The sequence below is a fragment of the Echiichthys vipera genome (assembly GCF_963691815.1).
Source record: "Echiichthys vipera genome assembly, chromosome: 11".
Taxonomy (NCBI): domain Eukaryota; kingdom Metazoa; phylum Chordata; class Actinopteri; order Perciformes; family Trachinidae; genus Echiichthys; species Echiichthys vipera.
In genome coordinates, this window is record NC_139836.1 from 17,994,723 (window position 1) to 18,019,162 (window position 24,440).

Consider the following 24,440-nt stretch of genomic DNA (forward strand, 5'->3'; position numbering starts at 1 on the left):
TCTGACTGTGAGGCAGAATTGATAAATGCAATGCATTGGAACCAATAAAATCTTATCAATTCCCATCCATCGGCACAACTTAGTCCCCCATTCCGAGTTTGTACCTTTTAAAAAGACAGCGAGTCAGAATAATGGTGCAACATTCCCGCTTTGAACAGGCTGTGTGAAAGGGGCTGAAATGTGCTGAAGAGATCCTGGTCCGTTGCAGCTCAGTGTGAAAGCAGTGAAAGTCTAGCATTTGAGCAGTGCTGTTAGACAATCATGACCCCTGAGTCATTGTAGGTCACAACACAATTTTGCAGATTTCCTGTCTCCACCGTTTACTCCATTGCTCAGTCAGAGTGACATTTAATGTCTAACTGTATTTACGTGTAATTCTGGTGTAAAACTATTTACCTACGTAAACTCTATGTTGACACATTGACCCTTACACAATGTGTGTGAAATACAACTGTAAAGTCAAACAGTGTGGTTTAGAATTGGGAAATTTTACAGTTAAGAAAAGCAATGTGTCAGGACTCTGGACAAACTACGCTGTGACAACCCTGTTGCTACTTATTTGTTACGTATCCAACGATATGACAAATATGCCAAAAGCTAGTATCCGCCTACTGTATATATTGGCCGTGGTAAGTCTAGCTCTAAACGGGATTACATTCAATATAGATATTAAAATACACTTGTTGTTTACAAAGAAATTTGATCTGTTCTTCTCTTGCAAAACATATACTGTCTATTGCGACATATTCTTTTTAAAAGTGACTCTGAGAACACTTGTTCCCTATCCGTCAGTTTTATGACAGTCAGTCTCTGACAGGCATGGCAACACCATAGCTACCTGTTTGAACCACATTTCTTAGTTTAATCTGCCTGCATTGTATTGTATTGCATGAATAGTGGTTGAATAGTAGCATTTACACCTGGTTAAAGAGATTTGTGACTACCGCTGAAGGTGGTTGTAGTGCTTCAGTCTTCTATCTTTGGTGCATCAGCAGCTTCCTTGTCTGTGTTTGTTTTTCCTTCACAATTCAATGACGCTGAACATAGTGCATGTTAATACCTGTTGTAAAGGAAGTTATTATGGCTCTACAAAAGTAGGTTAAGTTGATGTGGCATGCAGCTACATAAGAGGCTATTGTGAATAATCAGCGCTTAGCTTCTTAGCCTATTGATTTATGTCTTACTTTGTGCCTGCTACAGTCGGCTCAGGGGTTCACTTCTATCTGGGATAACACAGACTCCATGAACTGTATATTGCCTCATAGTTATACTTCTCTTTTATATCCCAGTTCCCACCTCTCTGCCAGTGTACACACACAATGTTTCAAAGGCAATGCTTGTGTTCTTTCTCAGCATGCCTCCTGAGGGAGAGAATGCAGCCGGGTGTTTGGGTTGAAACATATCTCCTTATGGGGACAGCAGGGTTTATTTAACTGGCGTGGTGTGGCTGTTGTGACTTTTGTGGGAATAGACACACTGTTCCCCCGTGTCTACGTGTGAATGCAGAAGCAAGTCTGTGCTGGTGACAGCAGGGTTGTACATGCTTTATAGTATGTCCACGTTGTTGCAAGGTAAAATGTTGGTGTGTATGCACCAATGTGTTTGAGCCAAGACTCTGCCTCCCGCCCGGGGCTTCCTGAGTTCTGAGAAAAGGGAGTAAGATCCGGGGAGGGCGTCTTTGTGGAAGCTGACCAAAGCTAGGACAGTGCTAGGGACATTGGCACTATGCAAACTTATTCCTATTGTTGAGCTGTCAGACAACAGCTCGTCTTCACCGTCCGAGGTGAAGGTGAAGGTCAACTATGCTGCTTACTCATCAGACATGTAACCTTTTGTGCTGTAGGAACCAGTGACCCCTCAGCATGACATGCAATCTCAAAGGCATATGCCAGAAAAGGGCACACAGGTGCTTTTAGAGTGCAGAAAATAAAAGCTAAAATTAAGGATTTCCTCATAGAGAGTAAATGTTATTCTGTGTATTTAACCTTCAGATCTAACTTACATCATTTTAAGGAAACTGGTAAATGCTAGCAAGTTCAGACATACACAATTGTATTGATGAAAGAGTAATTTAATGGGGAAAATCCACAGCCAGCCAGTCTGCAGCAGAGAGACCAACATAGGGGGAAAAAAACAAGGACAAAAGAGTTTCCGAGCCTGGAGACACTGCTGTTTGTTTTTCCGTGACTGTAAGTGAAATCACTTTGCCAAAATGACTTTAGTGCAGTGGAAACGGAGAGAAACACTTGCCCTTTTCACACAGAGATTCTGCAAAAATGCAATCTACATATATAGCAGCACAACTGTCAGTAGAGAGATGACGGGCCGACTTAAGAGTCATTGCACCTGCGCCCGTGCATATGTGTGTTTTTGAGAAGGAGAAAAGAGAAAGGGGAAGTGATGGTAGACTATTGCACGCTTTGTTTCTGTAATTTGTTGATAACTTTGGCTACTCTGAAGGCTTCTTTGTCACTTTTTGACCTTCCTGTTGGTCAACTTGTGCATCACTACTGTGTCATTCCACCATGCCGGCTTTCCCATTCATACAGACACTGTTACGGCTCTGTACAAATAGGCTGTGTGAAAGGGGTATGGCACTCAGTTAGGTCGGGCTCAAGAATCTGAACAAAAATAATAACAATATATATTTTATAACACTATATATAGTGATCTCTGTTGTATTCAATTCAGATAGATGTCCTGTATACATTACATCTGTTGTATTGCTTATGTGTTTGTAATAATGTTTATCTGTAAGGTCACTATAAACTAATAGATACATACTATATAACTATATGTAGGGTTATCATTTAAAATAAATCTTGATAATTACTTAAATGCTCTTAACTGAGCAAAATGTACGAAGATCATAATGAATCCTGCATTCAAAAAAACTATTTTAAAATATAATTGAATAATAAAATAATGACTGAAATGCTTTTTTCATTTTAGTTTTACATTTAGACTTTAGAACTTTAGAGTTTACTGTATCCTAATATTATAAAATATACTCTGTGCACTTTTTTGGCATTTAGTATGAAACAGTCATGAACTTAAACATTTTGCAATAACAGGAAATTACTTAGAATATCTCAACATTTTACATTTAATGTGACAGTAGTGTCCACATCGAGACGCTGGCTGAGAGCCAGAGCGGCCACAGCAAATCCAAACCCTGACTAGTGGAGACAAAGCTTGACATTGTTAAGTCCTGCACTGACGTTTTTCTTTCCTCTCCGTGACCACGGTTTTCATTTTTATTCTCTTTTGGCAGCATAGACCGTCTTAAGGCCTGTCTCTTACACAGCTGGTGACAGATTTAAGACAACAGTTTAGTCTCTAAGACAATATATGGGCTTTAGGTCAAGACACGAGGGGCTCCTTGTCCCCTCTAATTCTTTCAGCCTCCTCTTTTCCACTCACCCCCTATGCCCTGCTTTCACCAAGTGCAGTCAGCCCCTGTCAAGCACCAGTCGGGAGGCGCGAACAAAGAGAAACCAAGCGGGGGTCAGCTCCTCAGTGCACCGACAATACCCCCAGTCACAGCCCATTATCACATCAGCAGTCATCTGTCCCATATACTGTACTTCGTTTCCCTTCGCCTTTTAATCTGAAGCAAGTCTTAGACCAACCCCCACTCATTTAGCGTTTCCACTTTCCCGCCATTTCCTGCCTCTCATATTCCCACTTGTTGGGTAGAGAACCTCAACTTTGTGTGACTTGTATTTTTTGGCTGCGTTGTATGAGTGTTTTGAATTTAATTGAAACCAGGCACTGTGAAATAATAACACACAATACCAACAGTGTTAAGGGTACTTTTCCAGAATAAACATAATGTGTAACCTTTTTTCCATTTCTTACAGCCTTTCACTGTTCTACTGGTGCAGTGATTTTATTCATCAGAACCACCAATAACTGACTCATCTTCTCTGTATCTCTTTATGTCTCTAGTTATGGTGATTGTGCTGCTCCGCTATGCCCACGTCATTGAGAAACACCAAAACTGTGTTCTCAATACGGCGAGTCTCTCCACAGGCTGGATCTGTGCCGCTGGACTCATCATGGTGGGCAACTTCCAGGTACGGTAGTCCAGTTTACTTCCATTAAACAGGGATAAAATGCAATGACAAAATTTATGATAAATGATTTAAAATTGCAGACATGTAAAAGAGAATAATCCAAGTGCTTGCATGCGTGTGAGAGACCCTGACTGTGACGGCAAACTATAGATGGGAAATATAAAACTGAACTGTAACAAACTGTTAGTTGATTAGTTGCAACTGTTTTGATAATTGATTCGTCGTTTAGGCAATTTTCAGGCAAAATGAGCCGGTTTCTTTAGTGTGAGGATATGTTGCTTTTATGTGATCTTGCGTCATTTTAAGTTTTCCAGTTTTCTACTGTTGGTAAACAAAAACAAAATATATAATGACATCACCTTGGGTTCAGCAATAGTGGAACGGGTATTTTTCACTTTTCTGATGTTTAATAGAGAACATATTATTGATTTTGAAAGTCACTTTAGCACAAAACAAACAGAGCTTCATATCACTGCAATGTCTCAATGTTTCTCATTGTGTGTGCGTTGACATGAAAAATCAGTTTATTATTGCGTTTTTGGAGTATCCTGTTTATATGTCTGGGCATGTAAACACCACATCCCATTTCTAGAAACCCAGATAAGCCCTTATTCTGTTCAACCGGAGTATTCTTGTCGGAGTACCTTGATAGAAACTGGGTTACTGCTGCGCTTTCTGAGCGTAGCTGTCAGCATCTCGACAGATATTTCTCAATGACATTCAGGCCTGTGTTCATGACTCTGCTCCTTTTTCTGCACACACACACGCACGCACGCACGCACGCACGCACGCACGCACGCACGCACGCACACACACACACACACACACACACACACACACACACACACACACAAATACGCAGTTTGGTTTCTGATGAAATGCTGATTACATCTCTGAAACTTTGTTACCATTCTGGGTTTGTCCTTCAACTTTTAAAAAATTGTTAAATAGTTGACTGTTGACGGTAAATTATGTGTGAGAGATAAGGAGGGAGAAGACATGTGACTTAAAATGGTACGCACATTGGCACATTTTACCACAAGAATGCCCCTTCAGGGTTTGATAGTAATTCGAAGTAAAAGTTTCTATTTTGAACGAAAACATGGTTCATTATAAAGTAGAATAATGTTTCCTATAGTGTATCTGTTGTCCGTTATTGTATCATTCATCAGATGGTTAAACTATTTAGGAGAAGTGACTACAGTGAGAATTCACTTTAATATCCTGCACGATTATTATGTATGATAAACCATGTTGCCCGTTGTTGAATCGAGTGAAGAGAGGAAGGGACTGTGCTGATTCTGTATGCCAAGTGTGGTAGAGATGAGAAGGATGCTTACCTCAATGTTTTCTACACATGGCATAACTTCTTACCTAAACAATTTGTGTCTGAAGTTCACTCTGTGATAAAGAAGATGAAGAAGAATCACCTTACAGGAGTGTGAAACAGGTGTGCAGTGGCAGTTTGTTTGAGAATGCACAAAGTTTGTCTTCACCTTCTTCCCGCTTCTCCTTTGGTGCCTCGCCTCCGCAGAACTGGGAGGAATTTTACGGGAAGAGCCAGAGGGAAGTGAGTCATCAAGTCTGGCTGTATATGGAGAGGAGCTGGGGAGACAGGGTGTGTGTAGCAGAGGCCCCATCTTTAACCAATCACAGGCCTGAAAGTAGCCATTTGCTCACACACATCACATCTCTTAAAATCGGGTACATTCCAGTTGGATGGAAATAGAGATGTCATTGATGGTGAATAATCTATTTAAACCACGTAACAAAATGTAAATTCTCTTGCCAAAATGAAGCGCCGACCCAAAACATATGGACAGAGCATCCTCAGGCAGACACCACAAACAAGTTAGAACCGGAGGAGGAAACAGCAGCCAATATCTGATGAATCCGACTGATCAAAGATCAGCACCAGAAACGCAACACTTGGCAACGGACTGCTTCAGTTTGTAGCTGAGTGTTACGTAAGCTTTGGCAGTGCAGCTGTGGTGTAGCCACTTGAGCTTTTCCTGTCAGGTGGTCTGATGGTTTGGGCAGAGAAGCACATAAATAGATGATGATGATGATGGAAAAGCACATCACTGCCACACAGAGGTCCATGGGAGTGACATGGCTAGGTCGAAAGCTGCCTTCAACAGCAGGAGGAGGGAAAGAGAGAGGACTGGAAAATCTGCTTAGACTGCTTATCCTGCATGCTCCTTTAAAGATAATGCCTTGTTGCTTTGTTGATGCTAAGTCCTCTCAGTATCAAACATTCATATCTGCTAAGCCATGACGGTTGCGTCACTCTGGACAATGATATTTCAGCTGTGTGCTACAAGAAATCTGAGTGTCAGACTTGTAAAAAAAAAAGACTTGTATACACTCACCGGCCACTTTATTAGGTGCACCTGTCCAACTTTTCGTTAACGCAAATTTCTAATCAGCCGATCACATGGCAGCAACTCAATGTATTTAGGCATGTAGACATGGTCATGTCGATCTGCTGCAGTTCAAACCGAGCATCAGAATGGGGAAGAAAGGTGATTGAAGTGACTTTGAACATGGCAAGGTTGTTGGTGCCAGACGGGCTGGTCTGAGTATTTCAGAAACTGCTGATCTACTGGGATTTTCACGCACAACCATCTCTAGGGTTTACAGAGAATGGTCCCAAAAAAAGAAAATATCCAGTGAGCGGCAGTTCTGTGGGTGCAAATGCCTTGTTGATTTCAGAGGAGAATGGCCAGACTGGTTTGAGCTGATAGAAAGGCAACAGTAACTCAAATATCCACTAGTTACAACAGAGGAATGCAGGAGAGCATCTGTGAACGCACAACACGACCTACTTTCTAGCAGATAGGTTAGAGCAGCAGAAGACCACACTGACACTTTATTAAGCACCAGGTGCCTAATAAAGTGGTTGGTGAGTGTATGTATACAGTGTATATATACGTGTGTATTTTATGAGATATGAATCTAATCTTTTTTCCTTACTTGTTCTCTCCCATATGATACCACTCTCACGACTGGGGTTTGATTCGCTTAGCACAAAAACGGGGAAACAGCTGGCCTGGTTCTGTGCAATGATAACAAAATCTTCCTACCAGCACCTCTAAAACTCATCAATTACAATGCTATCTTGTTTGTTTAATCTGTACAAAAACCAATGTGAAAAAACAATTTGTTTTGTTAAATTCCATAAAAAAAATAGTGTACATCACATGGCTATAGATGAAGTATCTTATGATGGGCTCTTTGTCTCAGAGGAGAAGAGATGAAAGGAAGAAAAGTGCATGAAATTGATGTATTCTGTATGACAGAAAAGCAAAAAGTTGAGGTTGCTGGTTTGTGCAGCATCTTCTGATAAATTGGCTAAACTTTTGTGGAAATGCTGCCTCTTCTTTGTATAACATTTTATAAAATATTATAAAAGACTGGAAAAGAATCCAATGAAATGCCTTCAATTCTAAGGCCTTGAAATAGTCATGGGTAAAACATGAACGCATGTGTAACATGTGCATGATGATGGCTCAGGTGATTTAATGTTTTAAGTTTTGCCCAAAAGTAAATTAATGTATTAAAGGCTTTATATGGTAGATCCCCCCTTTGTTAATTGCCAAGATGAAGGTGTTTAAAGTTCTTTTGCGATAGGTGTCGTAATTTTCTGGCAGGTTTTCGGAAAAAGTTCAATACAATTAATTTTAATTTTATTTATAGTGCCAAATCATGACAAAAATGTTCTCAAGACACTTAACGTATATAGTAGGTCAAGACCACACTCTATGCCTTATTCAAGATTTACAGAGACCCAACAATTTCCCCATGAGCAGCAACAAGTCGCAACATCATAAGGTGTGTTGCAAACTGATGGAAGTCAAGTAGAGTTTCGCTTCAGCTCATTTGGTTCAGTTTCCTGAAAATGAAAACTGAAGCGGACAGAAATCTGGATGTCAGTTGGGCTTGTTACCACATGTACATCCCCACAACCCTTATCACCCTGCACACTTTTAACTTTCTGTATCACCGTAACACACAGTCATTCAAAATGCAGCACAGAGTGAAAGTATTTATTTTAATGGTTTATCAATGAGGCACACACACATTTGCATGGATAGATACCACAGATGATCATGTCTTAAAATCATACGGAAGGAGAACTGCTTATTGAAATGTGACTTTGACACAAATATTTTGAAAATATGACAGATGTAGGTGCATACTCTGGTGACTTTTAGCAACAGAACATTTGAGCAGTGACAGCTGAAAACAGATGCTCAGAGATGCATAGTATCTGATGAACACATTCCCCATATGTCTCCTGATTATCTCCTCTTCTCACTGCTTCTGCTACCACATTTCAGTCTACCTCACTGCTCTCATCATCCATCAGTTTTTACATGGTCCTTGCCTCTAACCAACAGCACATGGTCCTGGCATACAGTAAAGTGTGGAAGCATACATTAAGGCGAACAGCAAATTAATTGATGACTTAATGCATCATTAAGTCATTAGGTAATGACTGCAATTAGTGAATCTGGGATACCAGGCGACGCACTCACGCTTGCACACACGCACACACACACACACACACACACACACACACACACACACACACACACACACACACACACACACACACACACACACACACACACACACACACACACACACACACACACACACACACACACACACACACACACACACACACACACACACACACACACACACACACACACACACACACGATGCAGACCACTGTGGACTGTATGGATTCTTTTCATTGCTGATGTGTTTTTTCTTCATGGATCAATTGTTTGGTCTATAAAATATCAGAAAATTGTGAAACATACACATCATAATGTCGTAAAGCCCAAGGTGACATCTTAAGATTGCTCGTTTTATCCAAACATAATTCCAAAATCCCAAAATATTTTCTTCACAATCACTTTAACAACGAGCAGCAAATTCTCACAATTGCGACGCTACAACTACTATGGTTTATCGTCTGCATTTTTGCTTAAAAAACAACATCAGTTATAACAAGTAGATGCCAGGGGAACAAAGCATATGGTTGTTGTTTGCGCATGTGTGTGTTTTTTCCATTACTGAGTAGAGTGAGATTGGCAATGCTACAGCTCTGCCAGTTTAATGCACTTACAGTAGATGGAGGGTTGATGCAGTAGAAAAAACAGGATTTTGTAACAGCCACTTTACTATAGAAGGTTATAGACTGAAATAGAATTACCACCGAGAAAAAAGCACTGCTTATTTCCACAAAAACAAAAAAGTGGGGCCTGCTGTGATTTACCTACCATCTTCACCTCCAACTCACAGGGCAGATCTAAGGAAAGACTTATATTGAATTGTCTGGAAATCTTACTCTGTCACTTCAAGGATTAACCTACTGCACAAGAATGTTTAGTATGTACTCGCCGGGTCAATGGACAAATGGCTTAGAAGCCAAAACTGAATATCTTCGAGAGTATTGCTCTAATGATCCCTAAGAGTTACGTGCACTAGAGTAACATTGTTATTCCAAACACAAGGTTTTAACCATTCAGCATCAGCCAAGAAATGCAAATCTTGGTCATCTGTCTAAATGAGTCTGGTCCTTGGAGATGTGTTTCTAGCTTTGGTCAATGTGCCATTGAATCTCTTATCTGCTCTGATCAGTACATCTGAGCTCTGTGCGTGTGTGTGTGTGTGTGTGTGTCCCGCAGTGGGAGCTGTAGTCACATGCTCCTGAGCAGCTCTTTTGTGTATTGTTTCTTATCATTCTTGTGACCAGCAGGGAAAAGAAGGCATTCTGTGGTGTTGCCTTCTGCTGTCGTGTACTTCACATCACCCTCTCGTTTTTGCTTCGTCTTCTTTGTCTCTTTACTAAAAGAAGTCTTGAGAGGCTTTCAGCAAAGTATTACACAGCAACGACTAATCAAACCCAACAGCTTGATGCTTATGGTCGTTCCCACGTGCTGTTTTCTTTTTCAGCTGCAGATAAAATTGTCTGTATTCTCTTTGCCCTGCCACTTTTAATGTAACCCCTGTTTCTCTCCCACCCTCTCCTTCTGCCCCTTTTCTTTGTATGACAGGTGGATTATGCCAAAGTTCTCCACTATGTCGGAGCAGGCATCGCCTTCCCCACCAGTATGCTATTTGTGTGCTTGCAGTCAGCACTGACTTATCGACTGGCCAAGACCCAGGGGGAGTACAACGTGGCCCACCTCCGGCTCTGCATGACCCTGCTGGCCTTCGTAGCCTTGGTGCTCAGTATCCTCTCCAGCCACTAACAGATGGCGGCCTTCAGCGGTCAAGAGCTTCAGAATAGAGCGTAGTGCTGCAGACAGAGACATCCCCTCCACATTATATCATAATAGCATTTTCCCTCCAGTATTCAATGTAAAGTCCTGTTTTTCATGTTATGGGCAGTTCTTCACAGCTTTAAATGAGTAGATTAAAATATTAATTGTAGAAACAACTACCAGTACCTCTTAAAGATCACTAATTAACATTTAATATCTTTTTAGTGTAACACTGAAAGAATGTGTTTTTATAGGGGACTGTGTGTAAGACTATTTCTTGGCTTGGTGCAATGATTTCCGCAAGTTTTGACGCCACATGCAGAGACTCCAGGAAATTGCTGCACCCGGCCAAGAAATAGTCTGCCAAAATGCCAAAGTATTCTTGTAAGTCGTGCTATACTCTTCACCAAGACAAGTTAAATAGCCAAATGCTATTTCTTTTTTTGATTGTGCCACCCTGGATGGTGTTCAGACTGACAGTAGCTTGTCCCAAAAAAAAAAAGCTGAGGTTTGAGGCCTTAAGACTTGCCTGACTCACATTGATTAAAGACTTGACTTGACTTTGACTAAGTATTCATGGCTTGAGACTTACTATGACATGGCAGAGCAGCAGAGGTCAAATATGAAAGAACGGCTGCAACATTGTTAATGTTGAAATTGAAACTTTACTTGAACACTGACTTTGGACTGATTTCAGGTCATCAGAATCTAATGCGACTTGTCCTTTATTACTGGACCTATAGCACGGACTTGACTTGACTTGCTTCATTCTCACCATAATAACTTCAGAATCGCAAATACTTTAATAATCCCAGAGAGAAATATTCTCATCACAAACTCCAGCTACAAACAAACAACAAATATTAACAGACGACATATATTAGAAAACAGAATATCTATATATAACATAGCAGATATACAATATTGAATATATACAAGATGAATTGGATATATAAAAGATCAAAAGTATTATAATGTGCAATGAAAAGATTGTCTATGGTTGATTTTATCTATCCATGTGCTTTCTCACTGCTTTGCTGCTGTTGTCCTTGACCATGTTTTCAGGCGGTGTGTTTTTCTGTCAGGAGAGCTTCGTCCTTCAACACGCATCAGCCATCTTCGAATGGGTGTTCTGCGTCATCATCATGCTGTTTTACGGGACATTTGCCTTTGAGTTTGCCGGCATGTCATCAGATACTATGGTGGTGCTGGCTAGAGGGACTCTGGGACCTGCTGGGAGAGAACACAAGGTGGACGCACTTGGATCACTGGGCGGACCTATTTCACACTCACAGCCACATCCACACCAACCTGAGAACATGTCCATACTGTAGCCCGCTGGCAAATCTCGATGCCACACCGTTGGCTTGTTTGTTCCTTTCGAACTCTGGTTGTGGAATGAGTTTGATAATTTGTTTCCAGCCACATTCATCTGAAGCTTTGAAATGAACCAGGCCAGTGCAGTTGCTGCTCATGGAAGATTCTACTATTTCAGCCCCAGGGGTGTGGGCCTGCTGCCACAGTGGAGAGCTTAGCTTGTATTGTGCTCACATCAGAGCTTGGTGTCTCAAAAGAACTTTGCACATTGCACAAGTGTGAAACCAAATCTTTTTCCAACTCAATCCTGTGACCAGAAGAAGAGTATTTTGTCAATCAGATAGAAGAAGAAGAAGAAAATGTACTATTCCCCCCTGAGATCCTGTAACCTGTCTCAATAAGCGGCCTTGGACCCTTTCCACTTCAAGTAACTGCTGTGATGCTTTCGTTGTACGTAAAGGAGTGAAGGCTGCTGGACGGCTGAGCCGACAGTATTACAGAGAGAAACGCAGAGGGAGAGAAAGAAAGAGAGCGAGATGGTGCGTGAGTATTTTCAGTGGGAGCAAGGTCATGCTTGTTTTGAGAGAGTGGATGAATGCTATAAATTCAAAGAAACGGAGTATATAAACAACAGAACAGGGAAGTGGTCTGCATTCTGCAATCATTTAAACCTGCGTTAAGCAATATTTTTGATACTAAAGCAAGTCTTACCTTTCTTGCATGTCTCACAGCACTTCCCTCCAAAAACATACACTCACCGGCCACTTGCACCTGTCCAACGGCTCGTGAACGCAAATTTATAATCAGCCAATCACATGGCAGCAACCACATGTATTTAGGCATGTAGACATGGTCAAGACAATCTGCTGCAGTTCAAACCGAGCATCAGAATGGGGAAGAAAAGGGATTTAAGTGACTTTGAACGTGAACTGGTCTGAGTATTTTAGTAACTGCTGATCTACTCGGATTTTCGCGCACAACCATCTCTAGGGTTTACAGAGAATGGTCCCAAAAAGAGAAAACATCCAGTGAGCGGCAGTTCTGTGGGCGCAAATGCCTTGTTGATGTCAGGGGTCAGAGGAGAACGGCCAGACTGGTCTGAGCTGGTAGAAAGGCGACAGTAATTTAAATAACCACTGGTTACAACAGAGGAATGCAGGAGAGCATCTGTGAACGCACAACACGACCTACTTTCTAGCAGATAGGTAACAGCAGCAGACCACACTGACACTTTATTAAGCACCAGGTGCGCCTAATAAAGTGACCGATGAGTGTATGAGACTTTTTAGAGTTTCAAAAATTTGGGATTTTTTTTTTTTTTTAACATTTTAGGTGCCATTAGGAGCATTTTAAGATTACAAAAGAAAAGTAGAAATGCCAGAAAGGTAAGAATTGATAATAATATCAAAGAGTCCTTCATAGTGCCAAATCCCCATAGAATTAAAACCCCTCTCTACAGAGATTTCAGCTGCTTATAGCCAGCTATTTTGCTAATTCAGCCTGCATATTCAGTCAAGCTGACTGTGTGCCACCTTCCAGCCAAAGTTAAAGAGTGAATGGTACAGAAAGTTGACTATCTGGCGAGCTGGAGGCACAGATGTTATTCTCAGGAGTTGTTTAATCAAAGCTAAAAGGAAAGTGAAGATTGGATTCATATTTTAACAATGTTGCGCAGATATGCTTGATCTTGAGGTACGCACAGATGTCTGTGTTTGTCTACTTTGTAATAAAAAAAAACGCTAAATGCATGTTTAAAATGTGCAACATCAACAGCTCTATGTTTGATCAGCAACTCATATGCAAGCCTAACAATGTTTGTAAAGTATCCAATGCGATCCGCACTCATAGCACATTGTCTTTTTGTCTCTGGATGCTTTGGGTGATGTGTCCTATCATTATTTGAACTGCGTACAGAACAAACAGTAGACCTTGTGCCTCATTACGTCAAACGTTGTCTGTCCCTCTCACTGTTAAGATAATGATAAATACACCATACTGACCTTAAACCTCAAATTCACTCAACTTCCTCCCTGTAGAGTTCTACCAAAGAATATGAAAGAGGGATAATACAGTGTCCAGAGGCCAAATGCATACCAGCTAATTCAAGCCAGAGCACTGGGTTTATTGAGTTAAGTGAGGAGGCATCGCACGTGTTTTCAGGTCCTATGGACGTAGGTCTGCATCTCATTACTCCTGAACAAGGAGGAGCAGAACATGCTGTCATTGCTTTCTTTGGACTCGTATGTTTAGCTGCTGGTGTAGCGAGGCAAAGGGAAAAGGAAGGATTTGTATCACTGAGATGCACTGTCCTGCCCATGTGTTACTGTACAGAAGAATACACCAAATATCAGTTTGCCTGTGGCATTGGTGCTAAAACACAAAAGGCCTTATCCTGTCATTGTTCAGTTAAGCTGGGATTATGATAACGTATGATGAATGAAAGCATCATTGACTGCTCATAGTGGAGGGACTGAAGGCTGCATGCACACCAAAGCAGATATTTGACACTACCAGGTCATTAACGTTGAAAAATGTTCCCTGCTCAGCTGCACTAACTTGATATTTTCAGTGTAATATTTTCTTTTTCCGTTCAGTTTCTCTGTGCAGATGTTCAAATGTCGACTGTATTCATTGACCTCTTATATTCTGTACCAAGTTGTGCCAGAATTACTGTTTATATTTTTAGGACATTTTCAACATCCCAGTGAAATATTTCCACGATCTGAGCTCTCTGGTGGAAAGCCAGAGCAAGCAGAGGGTTTACAACAGAAATAGTCTTGTATGTAGGCTTTCACACAGTGAAAATATCACCCCCTCAAACCACAACCGGCCACATGTTTTGTTGGAGCCAGTATTTTGGGTGCAAGTGGTTTCGTTGCTCAAAAGCCCGTTTTTCAAACACAGTTTTACAGTCTGTTACAGAAGGACTGAAACGTAGTAATTCACCATCAGACTGAATGTATGAATACCGTCAACCAAGACTGAAGTGGAAAAGCTTGTGCTCGCTGCTCTGTGGAAACATCACCAGACACACCTCTGATCACTTGCTTCTCTCTACTGGTCAAACTGATTATTGCATTTGTTGGAATCACAGCTGTTATGTCGTAGCTCAGCTCACAGGGGGTCTTGTTTTCTACTTGAAACATTTTTGTATCCACAGCGGAGAATATACAGTCACCTACAGGTTTATTTTACGTCTGAATTTACTAAAAAGGTGGAGCAAAAGTCGTGCTTCTGTCTTTTGCTCAGCAGTGATCTTCAGAATTTTGGCATCACTTTGAAGTAAAACTTGTGACAATACACTACTTTTATAATATGCATTATTCTAACTATTCACAGTAAGGATTATATGCATTTGAAGTGTTATTGCCAAATGATGGTGCTGCTAATGCTGCTCTTGCGAGAAACACTTTGTCGTTACACATTTACTAAAAGTGTGTAATTTTGACTGGTTTGTGCATGTTAGGAAGCTGTGCAGTATGCCCGTTTCCAGTTGTTAAATACTACAAAAAGGCCTTTTGAGAAATGTTCTGTCAGTCACATTCATGTGTTGCCCGATCTGTTTGGCCTCTCTTCATTTCACATAGACCTCTTTACTTTCTGTACTTTTTTTCTCATTTACTGATCTTTCTGAACTTTGCACTCAGGAAAACGTTACGACACCAGCGGCGTTGTTTGATTCAAAGCAGAATGAACTCTGCTTGCTTCTGCCTTCTTTGTCTTAATGGCATTCGTTTCGTTTGAGGATTCGTCATGTTTATATGTTTTGTGTAATATAGGTGGTTAGCCATGATATAATAGATTATTTTTGTTAATCAAGACTCTGTAAAGCTGAAACTCTGTAAAAAACATTCCTGTATATTTAGCTTGTAAGAATGCTTATGCTGCTCACGTCAACATGATTAAATATCTGCAAGAAAAATTGGCTGACACAAGCAATCAGTAGATCATTGGTGAGAGCGTTCTGACAAATTAGCATCTGTAAACCTCAGAGGTCTGTTACTCAATACTTCTCTGTTTGAAATGCAAAATACTCCCTATGTGCCTTATATATTATTTTGATAATGAAAACCAAAGAGGTTTAGGTTGTAAATTCTATTTTGATGAAAAGTCCTATGATTGTGTATATATGCCTTAAAGTTCAACAAATAAAAACTTACTTTGCTCTTCAGAATTCAGTGAGTCTGCTCTGTTTTGATAGACTGTGTGTGTGTGTGTGTGTGTGTGTGTGTGTGTGTGTGTGTGTGTGTGTGTGTGTGTGTGTGTGTGTGTGTGTGTGTGTGTGTGTGTGTGTGTGTGTGTGTGTGTGTGTGTGTGTGTGTGTGTGTGTGTGTGTGTGTGTGTGTGTGTGTGTGTGTGTGTGTGTGTGTGTGTGTGTGTGTGTGTGTGTGTGTGTGTGTGTGTGTGTGTGTGTGTGTGTGTGTGTGTGTGTGTGTGTGTGTGAGAGAGAGAGACGGTGGCACTATAGCAAAAATGTACACAGTATCAACAGTTTTGTCCAAATCAGTTTTTTTTTTGCTACATATTTTGAGAAGTCATCACGGAATTTGGTCCAGAACATCTCTGAACCCCGCTGAAAAACGTGGCCATTTTGGATTTTTCAAGTTCCATACAGTTTTGCTATAGCTGGCCCTCAAAGCTTGCTCAAATGTATATAAAAAAAAATGTCATTCTGTAGCTTCTGAATCTTTTGTGCTACACACAATACATTTGGTGGACATTATGGCCATGACAAATTTGTTGCCATTTGGCCAATAGGTGGCGCTGTAGCAGCATAACTATATGCTATGCAGCTAACTATAAAGGAAGGAGTCAGTCTGTGTATGTATGCCTGTCCTTCACATATCTCAAGAATCTTTTATTCAATGGACTGCACATATGACAGGTATATTGCTGAGGACCCAAGGGAGTGCACATCAAGCGTGAAGTCAATCTGATAAGAGGTTTTCAAGAACGCCGCAAGCAGTACTGCCAGGGGCCACCGAGCACTGCTCTAGTTACCGTAACATGTTGTGGAAGGGGTCAGACAAGAGTTAATATCTGTAATTCCCTTTATTGTTTAATTATTTACATTGTCCAGTTTGTCTGCCAACAGAGTTGACAGAAGATGACACAAATCAACACATTAAATAGTGGAAAACCTGTCTTATAAAAACACTGTCGGCTGTGGGTGAAAACACAGGTTGTTACACTCACAACGTCCTAGACCTCTACAAACTTGGCATTTTCAGGTGAGTTCTGTTCACACTTCCTCAATCCCATCAGAAGGAAAGAATTATATGAAATACTTTGTGATTAAGCAATGCCGTGAATTAAGACTTAAAATAAAATGTTCTAAATGTCCGGTTGAGAAATACATTTCAATAAACATTCCCTTTTTTCCCCTCCAAATCTAAGGGGAATGATCTCAGTCTGTAATACAGAGCTGCAGAGGAACATGGCACATTGAGTAAGAATTTAGCTAAATATCTCAGAAAATCTGCATCTACACCAAGGTATTCTGTCCGAAAATGTCTTGGATCAGCGTGACGGCAGCGGTGCACTTAACGCTTTTGTCTCAACAGCGTGCAACAGCTTTGTAATCCACTGCAGAGAGCAAAGAGAGAAGTGACCTCATTTGCTAAAATGAGTTGGATATACAGACTCAGTCAAAGCAGCAGGCCTGCAGGTTAAAAAACAAAAAGTCATAAAGATACAAATCAGCTGACAGGTGAGCTGTGCGGTAATAAAAGCAGCTTTTTGAAACAAACCAGGGCTGAACGGATGGCAGAAAGAAGAGCAGTATGAAAACACACGACTGCATGGCTATTTTACATTTGCTAAGTTGTAACTTAAAAGACGTGACCTCTCTCCACGTTTGAATGACGTGTCTTGGTGTACGGCGCTGATTGTAACAGTGCAAACAGCTTCCTGTAGCACAAATTACAAGAAAAGACCTAGAAAAGGAATTTTACAGTCATGACAAAAAGATTACGTCTCATTCTAAAGCCGAGCCTTTGCTTAAGCAGTAATTACACTTCTGACATTCATATGATAGTCACTGATGAAATACTTGCTGTTAATAAAAGCTTTTGTAAATGAAGCACTGAGGTCGTTTCTGTTCACCATACTGGTCACATAAAGGAACATTCGCAGCTTTGAGGTAAAACACTGCTTCTAGCGGGGTAGAAGTATTTATCTTCAGAGGATTGTACTTGCTGCGGTGTTCCTTTACGTTACCAGGGAAGATGTTTGATGAGTGATAATGAACGTACATTTCTAAAGCACCAATAATTGGATGTTTAAGGACGGGGGGGTGGATTGGTTACTGAGATGTCCTGTGCAATGTCTCTCTTGTGTCCCATATATATGTCCATTGGCTACAACCACTTGCGCATATAATTATCTTCTCAGTTACTCTTTAAAGCTGACTCCTCCCTAACTTTGGCTTTAGTTCTTCCTATTAAAAAAAAGCCCTATCGGTTGACGGAGCTGGCAGTTGTAGTCCACGGAGAGGCGTCTCGTTCGGCCTCCAGGACAGTCGATCAGGACGAGCAGGTGGAGTATTTAGAAGACCAGCTTTTTGGGCACCTCCCAAGTAAACTCTGGTCGACCGAAGTGGCCATAAGAGGCTGTCTGCTGGTAGATCGGCCTCTTCAGGTTTAGCTCCCTAGGGAGGATACAGAAGAAATGCAACACCAGAGGTAAGACAGGACAGAAATCACATCACAGAATAATACCTGTGCTGTTTGTTTATGCATTTTTGTCATTCTATATATGTCGCCGTGGAATAGAGCAGATGCCAATAGGAGCACACGGAGCAACAGCTCGATACAGAGCCACATGACTTTCACAGCTCGTCCGTCTCATAGCGCTGTCAGGATAAAGTTGACTTCAGCTTTAAACTAAAGCAGCCTTCACAATGACTTGCATAAGAGGTCATAAAGCCATGTTCACCTGACAATGACTCCTGGCCTCAGATCAAAGTTCTTGTTGACAATCTGGAGCAGCTCTGACTCTGTTTTCTTGGAGGAACCATAGGTGAACAAGGAGATGGACAGAGGTTGGGCTACTCCAATAGCATAAGACACCTATAACACACACACATAGATGGAAATATTTTTTTACCAACACATGTTTATGTTTCAGACAACGGTCCTACACACAGCCTCATGCATGTTTTTGTGTACGATTAACGCTGCTAGCTCACCTGAACCAGAACTCTTCTGCACAGTTTGGCTTTGACCAGAGACTTGGCCACCCAGCGAGCAGCGTAGGCCGCGGAGCGGTCCACCTTTGAGAAGTCTTTGCCGGAGAAAGCTCCGCCACCGTGAGCGCCCCACCCTCCGTATGTGTCTACAATGATCTTCCTGCCTGTCACACCAGCATCACCCTGTTGAAGTAAGAAGGGAAGATGAGCAAAAATCAGTGATGAATCTTTAAATGTTTGTTTCCTAAATGAAATAAGAAGCTTGTGTGTGATGGTCACCTGAGGTCCTCCAATGACGAAGCGACCGCTGGGCTGGAGGTGGTAGATGGTTTTGTCGTCCAGATATTTTGCAGGAACCACGGTGTTGATTACCTGATAGAATCAATGCAACATTACAATCTTTATTTCCTCATCAATGCAGTCTTCAGAGGGTGTTGAGGTGTGTTAATGAGGCTTGACCTTCTCCTTGAGCACCCTCTTCTGTTCCTCCAGAGAGATGAAGTCGTCATGCTGGACAGAGATCACAATGGTGTGAACTCTCTTGGGGATCACAGCTCCGTCCTTCTGGTCATAATGTACTGTCACCTGTGGGGCACACAAGAAGTCAAAAATATTATTATTGTATAATTACTGACTTAATCCACAGTTCTCTCTCTTCTACTTCTATTTATCTAATTTCCTGCTGCTGCTCTGGTAACACAAAGTTTCCTTTAACTTTATCTGTTTTCGTGTGCTGAACATCACCTAAAACTTGTTTGGCGCTTAAAAAAGGTGTCTGTAATGTCATAAATCTTCCTATGTTGTAGTAAAAGGTGTACTACTGAATCTAAATTGAAGATCTGGTTTGACATCTGACCAGCTCTCTTGCCTGACGTTCGTAAAAACCTACATTTGACCATGGACACGTTTAGAGATGTTCAGATACTATTTTTTCTGATACATATATAATATCATATTTTGAACAGCTGTATGCTACTAACCCTGTATGGATGTGATATGGTTGCTATTGTTGGCCTGGCACAGGTTATACATGAAGACAATGAATGCCATAGAACTTTATTGTAGTATCTATGTAAGTCAGTCAGTCATAAAAGAAAAAAGAACATAACTAAATGACTTTAAAGTAGATATTTATCAGGGCTAAATTACGATTCTAATACCCCATTAAGGATGCCTACATTTTTAGGCAGTGCAGAGTATTGGGACAACACTAGACGCGATGGCATTATGTCTAAAAGCTGCAGTCAGCAGATTAAAGCCTCAAAATCAGTCAAAAGTCTTTCTACAGGGTGCAGTAGACACTGTGCACTGATCCGATTTTGTCTGCTGGCACCAAAATAAATCTCCTGTCAGAGAAGAAACAATAAACTAATTCACAGAAATCGGCTGTGGATCAGAGGTAGAGAAGGTCGTCCTCCGTTACGATGATCCGCGGTTTGATCTCCGCATGTCGAAGTGTCCTTGGGGAAAGACACTGATCCCCACATTGTTCACCATTTGCAGCTCGGGTAATTATTAGATTAGATAATGGACAGGTAGCCTCTGTGTTCAGCATGTGAATGTGAGTGGTCAGAAGACTAGAAAGGTGCTACTTAGGTCCATTTGCCATGTTGTAATACTACACATAACCTCACCTGTGTTTTAGAGTCAGGACGCAGCCAAGGGATGGTACCGGCGCGTCTGAGTTCAGCCATCTTTGAGTTGAGTCTATGGGCTAAGACGATGGTAAGGGGCATGCACTCCTCCGTCTCATCTGTGGCGTAGCCGAACATCAGACCCTGCAGAGAGAGAGAGTCAGAACAGAAACAGAAAGATGCTATTGTTTAATTTTCACTAGTTATCGTTACTATACTATAATCATATTCAAATTTGTGTTGCAGATTTTTTTTTTCTTCTTTCTAACCCATTCATCATCTCATGCCCCCTAAGATTTATCATGTGGCCCAGTAGGGGTGCCCAACCCCTAGGCTGGGAACCACTGGACTGTATATAAAGCAGTTAAAACTAGCTCCACCACAGCCAGCTGCAAAAGTGAAATGTGAGCATTGATGCACATTTGCTGACTGTAAGTACATTTAGCTGTACTTTTACTTAACTAGGATTTTAAATACAGGACTTTTACTTGTAATGGAGTATTCACTTAAGTAAAGAATCTGAGTACTTCTTCAACTACTGCTGAATACTGGAGGCCATTGCTGTGGCCAATTGTTTGACATTGCAGCATTGAGTCAAACAAACTGTCATATATGACTTCTGTCACTTTCACCCAGTCAACATGAGCCAAAAGAACACATTGTCCTGTTGCAACAGTCGTACCTGGTCTCCTGCTCCAATGTCCTCCTCCTGTCTGTCAACATGGACCCCCTGAGCAATATCTGGACTCTGCTGCTCCAGAGCCACCAGCACGTTACAAGTCTTATAGTCAAAACCTACAGGAGGAACGTGAACGAGAGAGAGAACGCTGATCACACAGAGCACAAATGTTACTTCTATCTGCTTTGATTTGCAAGTTATCTTCTCACCTTTGTCAGAATTGTCGTAGCCGATGTGTTTGATGGCGTCCCTCACCACCCTCTGGTAGTCCACGTTAGCCCGAGATGTGATCTCTCCACAGAGCAACACCATGCCGGTCTTACACACCGTCTCTGTCGATGCAATCAACACAGTACACATACTTTCAAACATCTTGTGTTAGGAAATCTTTGGACACAAGTCTGTTTTTTCACCTTGATCGCTCAGAAAGATGTCTGTTGCAAAGACATGACAGGTCAATATCAGCAAATTCACAGGGTTGCTCTTGTGAGACTCATCAATATTGAAGTACAATAAATAATCTCAACAATCCTGTCGATTTAAATCGCAGCTGAGATTCAGGTTAGTGGGTTTGTTTATATCCATGGCAAAAGTGACCACATGTTGCCGTTTGTCTTACTTTGGAGGATGTTAAAAAAAAGTTATTGCGATGACACTAACACAAACTCTCTCTGTGTCTCCATGTCTTTTTAAAAAAATGACATTAACTTGATCTGTTGAGTTCTAGTTTACTCACCACAGGCCACTTTGGCATCTGGGTCCTGCTTCAGGTGAGCGTCCAGGACAGCATCACTGATCTGGTCACAAATCTTGTCTGTGGAGAGGCGACAAACAACCAAAAGTTTAGATGCAGAACAGAGAGAGAGAGAGATTTGAATGTATAATTGCACAGATATTTCTAGGGCCTTTAAAAAAAAAAAAAATAGTTCCAGTGTATGAAGGAGAGAAAATTAATATGTTGTTGCATTATTACTGTCGGTTTTACAAATATTTCACTGAGAAGTTAAACAGTGGTATTTCAAATGGGAAGCAAGCAGGACAATGTCTCAAAAACCACTCCATTCGTCCCTTCCATCGGCTCAAAACGGCACTGATAACCTCAAAATAAAGTCTTAGCACTTATTTTCAGGTACGGAGAAATAAAACTAATGTTACATGTTTTTCATCTTGACTCTACATTGACTTTGCCTTTGGTTTACAGTCTGCAGGTGCAGGCTATGTATCTTTAATTTTTTTTTAAATGTCACTATCTGTGGGAACAGCCCAGACCTTGAGGTGTGTTATCAAATCAAAAGGTGTGTGCTGCAGCTCTCTACCAAGGCCACACACCTCTGTGAATGTACAAACAGTGTATGGAAAGTCTTTTATCATTAGGCTGCACTGTTATGTAACTCCTTTCCTTTTTTTTTTTTTTTAGAAACGAAAAGGACCTAAAATGTTATTCTTACTGTTGACCATGTTTTCTGGGAAATGTAGGCATCTGCTTTTCTTCACAGCACTGCTGCTATAACCTGGACTTACGTCTACACACACCACATGATATTTTAAAAGATGGTTTGGACGAGTTTTATGCCTTTTTAGATTATGATTATCATGCGTGTGTTTTTTCTCTTTTCTCTCTGTTTTTCTTTTCACTGGTAACTAGGTCTTTCTTTCAATTTTGGGAAATTCTTCTGTTTTATGAACGTTGTTTGTTTTTTTTAAGACCTAAAATAATTTATGTAATGTTTTCTTCAGGGTCCACAATAGAGTCTTGAATTGAGATATGATATCTACAATAAAGATGTTCCCTTTTCCATGTTTCAAACCTATTATTTAAAAATAAAAAGGAAGTTGAATGGTGGAAAAAAAACATGAAACAACCAAGATGAATTTTTCTGATTCAAACTGAGTGTAGTTCATTTTCTAACGATTAAGTTTTAGATAATATTGTGCAATTATCCGCGGAGCTGCCTGACTGGTTTACTCTGCCGAGTTTACTGATTATCGATTTAGCACAGGGGACTTTGTGACATATTTGTGAAAGGCTTACAACACACTGACAGGGGTGGTGGTGGTGGTGGTGGGTCTAAAGGTAGCATTAAGGAAATGTTTAATGGATGGTTAAATAAAAAGCCTTTATCAGTTATTATAACTTCTCCTATGAAGACATATTTTCTATTATCATTATTTTACCATATTATCATTAATTATTCGCCAGTCTCCATCGGTCACAGACGGAATTAAAGTTGTTGACATTTATCTGCTTACAACTATTATTTAATAAGTCATTTATGGAATATTCTTATATTTATAATAAATGCTTAAAAGGCGGACTAAGTAAAGCACTATCAAGATTGTAAGGTTGTGGAATTCAGCTACAAGAGTTGACAGACATATCAAACAGCAATCCACAGAGAAACTATAATTCATTTTAATGAGGTTCAGGCAGTTTTGCATGTTCACCAGTGTGTCACACACATTCACCTCCTGCTGCCCATAAGTGACAGTGAGAGTAAGAGTGAGGGCAGTAAACACATGTTGCTGTGAATGGAATACCAAGCATGCTTAGAGAGTAAATACTCAGCACTGTGGAGCTATTTTGGACGTGCAGACCGTCCTGCGTAGAGTTTATTAATAGTTTTTGTGGAAATGTTTCATCTATTCCTCTGCGTATTCAGGTTGATAAGATGCTTCGATGTTTCGAAAACAATGTGTTTAAAACGATACGATCTCCATTAATCATATACAATATATAAAATGTTTAGCCCAATACTGCACAGATAAAACAACCAGGAAGAAAATCAACTTGTCCTGTGTTTACAAGTGAAGCAACATTAGAGAAAACAGTGTGCAGGTTGTTAATATAAAAACATTTATGTTATGTATCCTATGTGTTTTAACAGTGAGAGCAAAGGTCATTTTATGGCGACATGACAAACGGTAAGTATATTCTACTTTATTCTATATTTTTGTATTTTGTGTGCCTAGGACTTTTTTTTATTCTTTTTGCTGTGGTATTAAAATGTTTTGAGTAATTTTTTTTATTCTAGTATTTTATTTTCTTTATTTTAAAGATATGTTTTTAAAATGGGATGTTTGGAAGAGATTTGTCAAGATGTGAAATAGCTTATAGTAAACACTTTAATACACTTCATTTTCAGTGTCCCAGTGTTTCGCACACAGGTGGCTAAAGCTGAGTGGAGACTCACCTGGATGTCCCTCTCCTACAGACTCCGACGTGAACATGAAAGAACCCTCGTCCAGCAGGTCACTCAT

General features: G+C 40.7%; 2 protein-coding genes across 3 annotated transcripts in view; one reads left to right on the top strand and one right to left on the bottom strand.

The window, feature by feature from the left end:
* LOC310954180 (transmembrane protein 150A) overlaps positions 1 to 15,516 on the top strand; it is a 26,010-nt gene extending 10,494 nt beyond the window's left edge. For both annotated transcript variants that reach the window (XM_083923519.1, XM_083923520.1), the window contains 3 exons: positions 3,952 to 4,079; positions 10,154 to 10,331; positions 11,429 to 15,516. In XM_083923519.1, coding sequence (XP_083779645.1) covers positions 3,952 to 4,079; positions 10,154 to 10,331; positions 11,429 to 11,697 — 575 coding nt within the window. In that variant the 3' untranslated portion in view covers positions 11,698 to 15,516. The remainder of the gene's footprint in view (positions 1 to 3,951; positions 4,080 to 10,153; positions 10,332 to 11,428) is intronic.
* A 3,096-nt stretch (positions 15,517 to 18,612) lies between these two features.
* On the bottom strand, positions 18,613 to 24,440 carry mat1a (methionine adenosyltransferase 1A; the record flags this gene model as incomplete). Its single annotated transcript, XM_083923261.1, has 9 exons — positions 18,613 to 18,750; positions 18,870 to 19,052; positions 19,149 to 19,241; positions 19,329 to 19,454; positions 20,504 to 20,647; positions 21,186 to 21,298; positions 21,392 to 21,514; positions 21,919 to 21,996; positions 24,374 to 24,440. The coding sequence occupies 9 exons, from the start codon at positions 24,438 to 24,440 to the stop codon at positions 18,613 to 18,615; spliced, it is 1,065 nt and encodes a 354-aa protein (XP_083779387.1).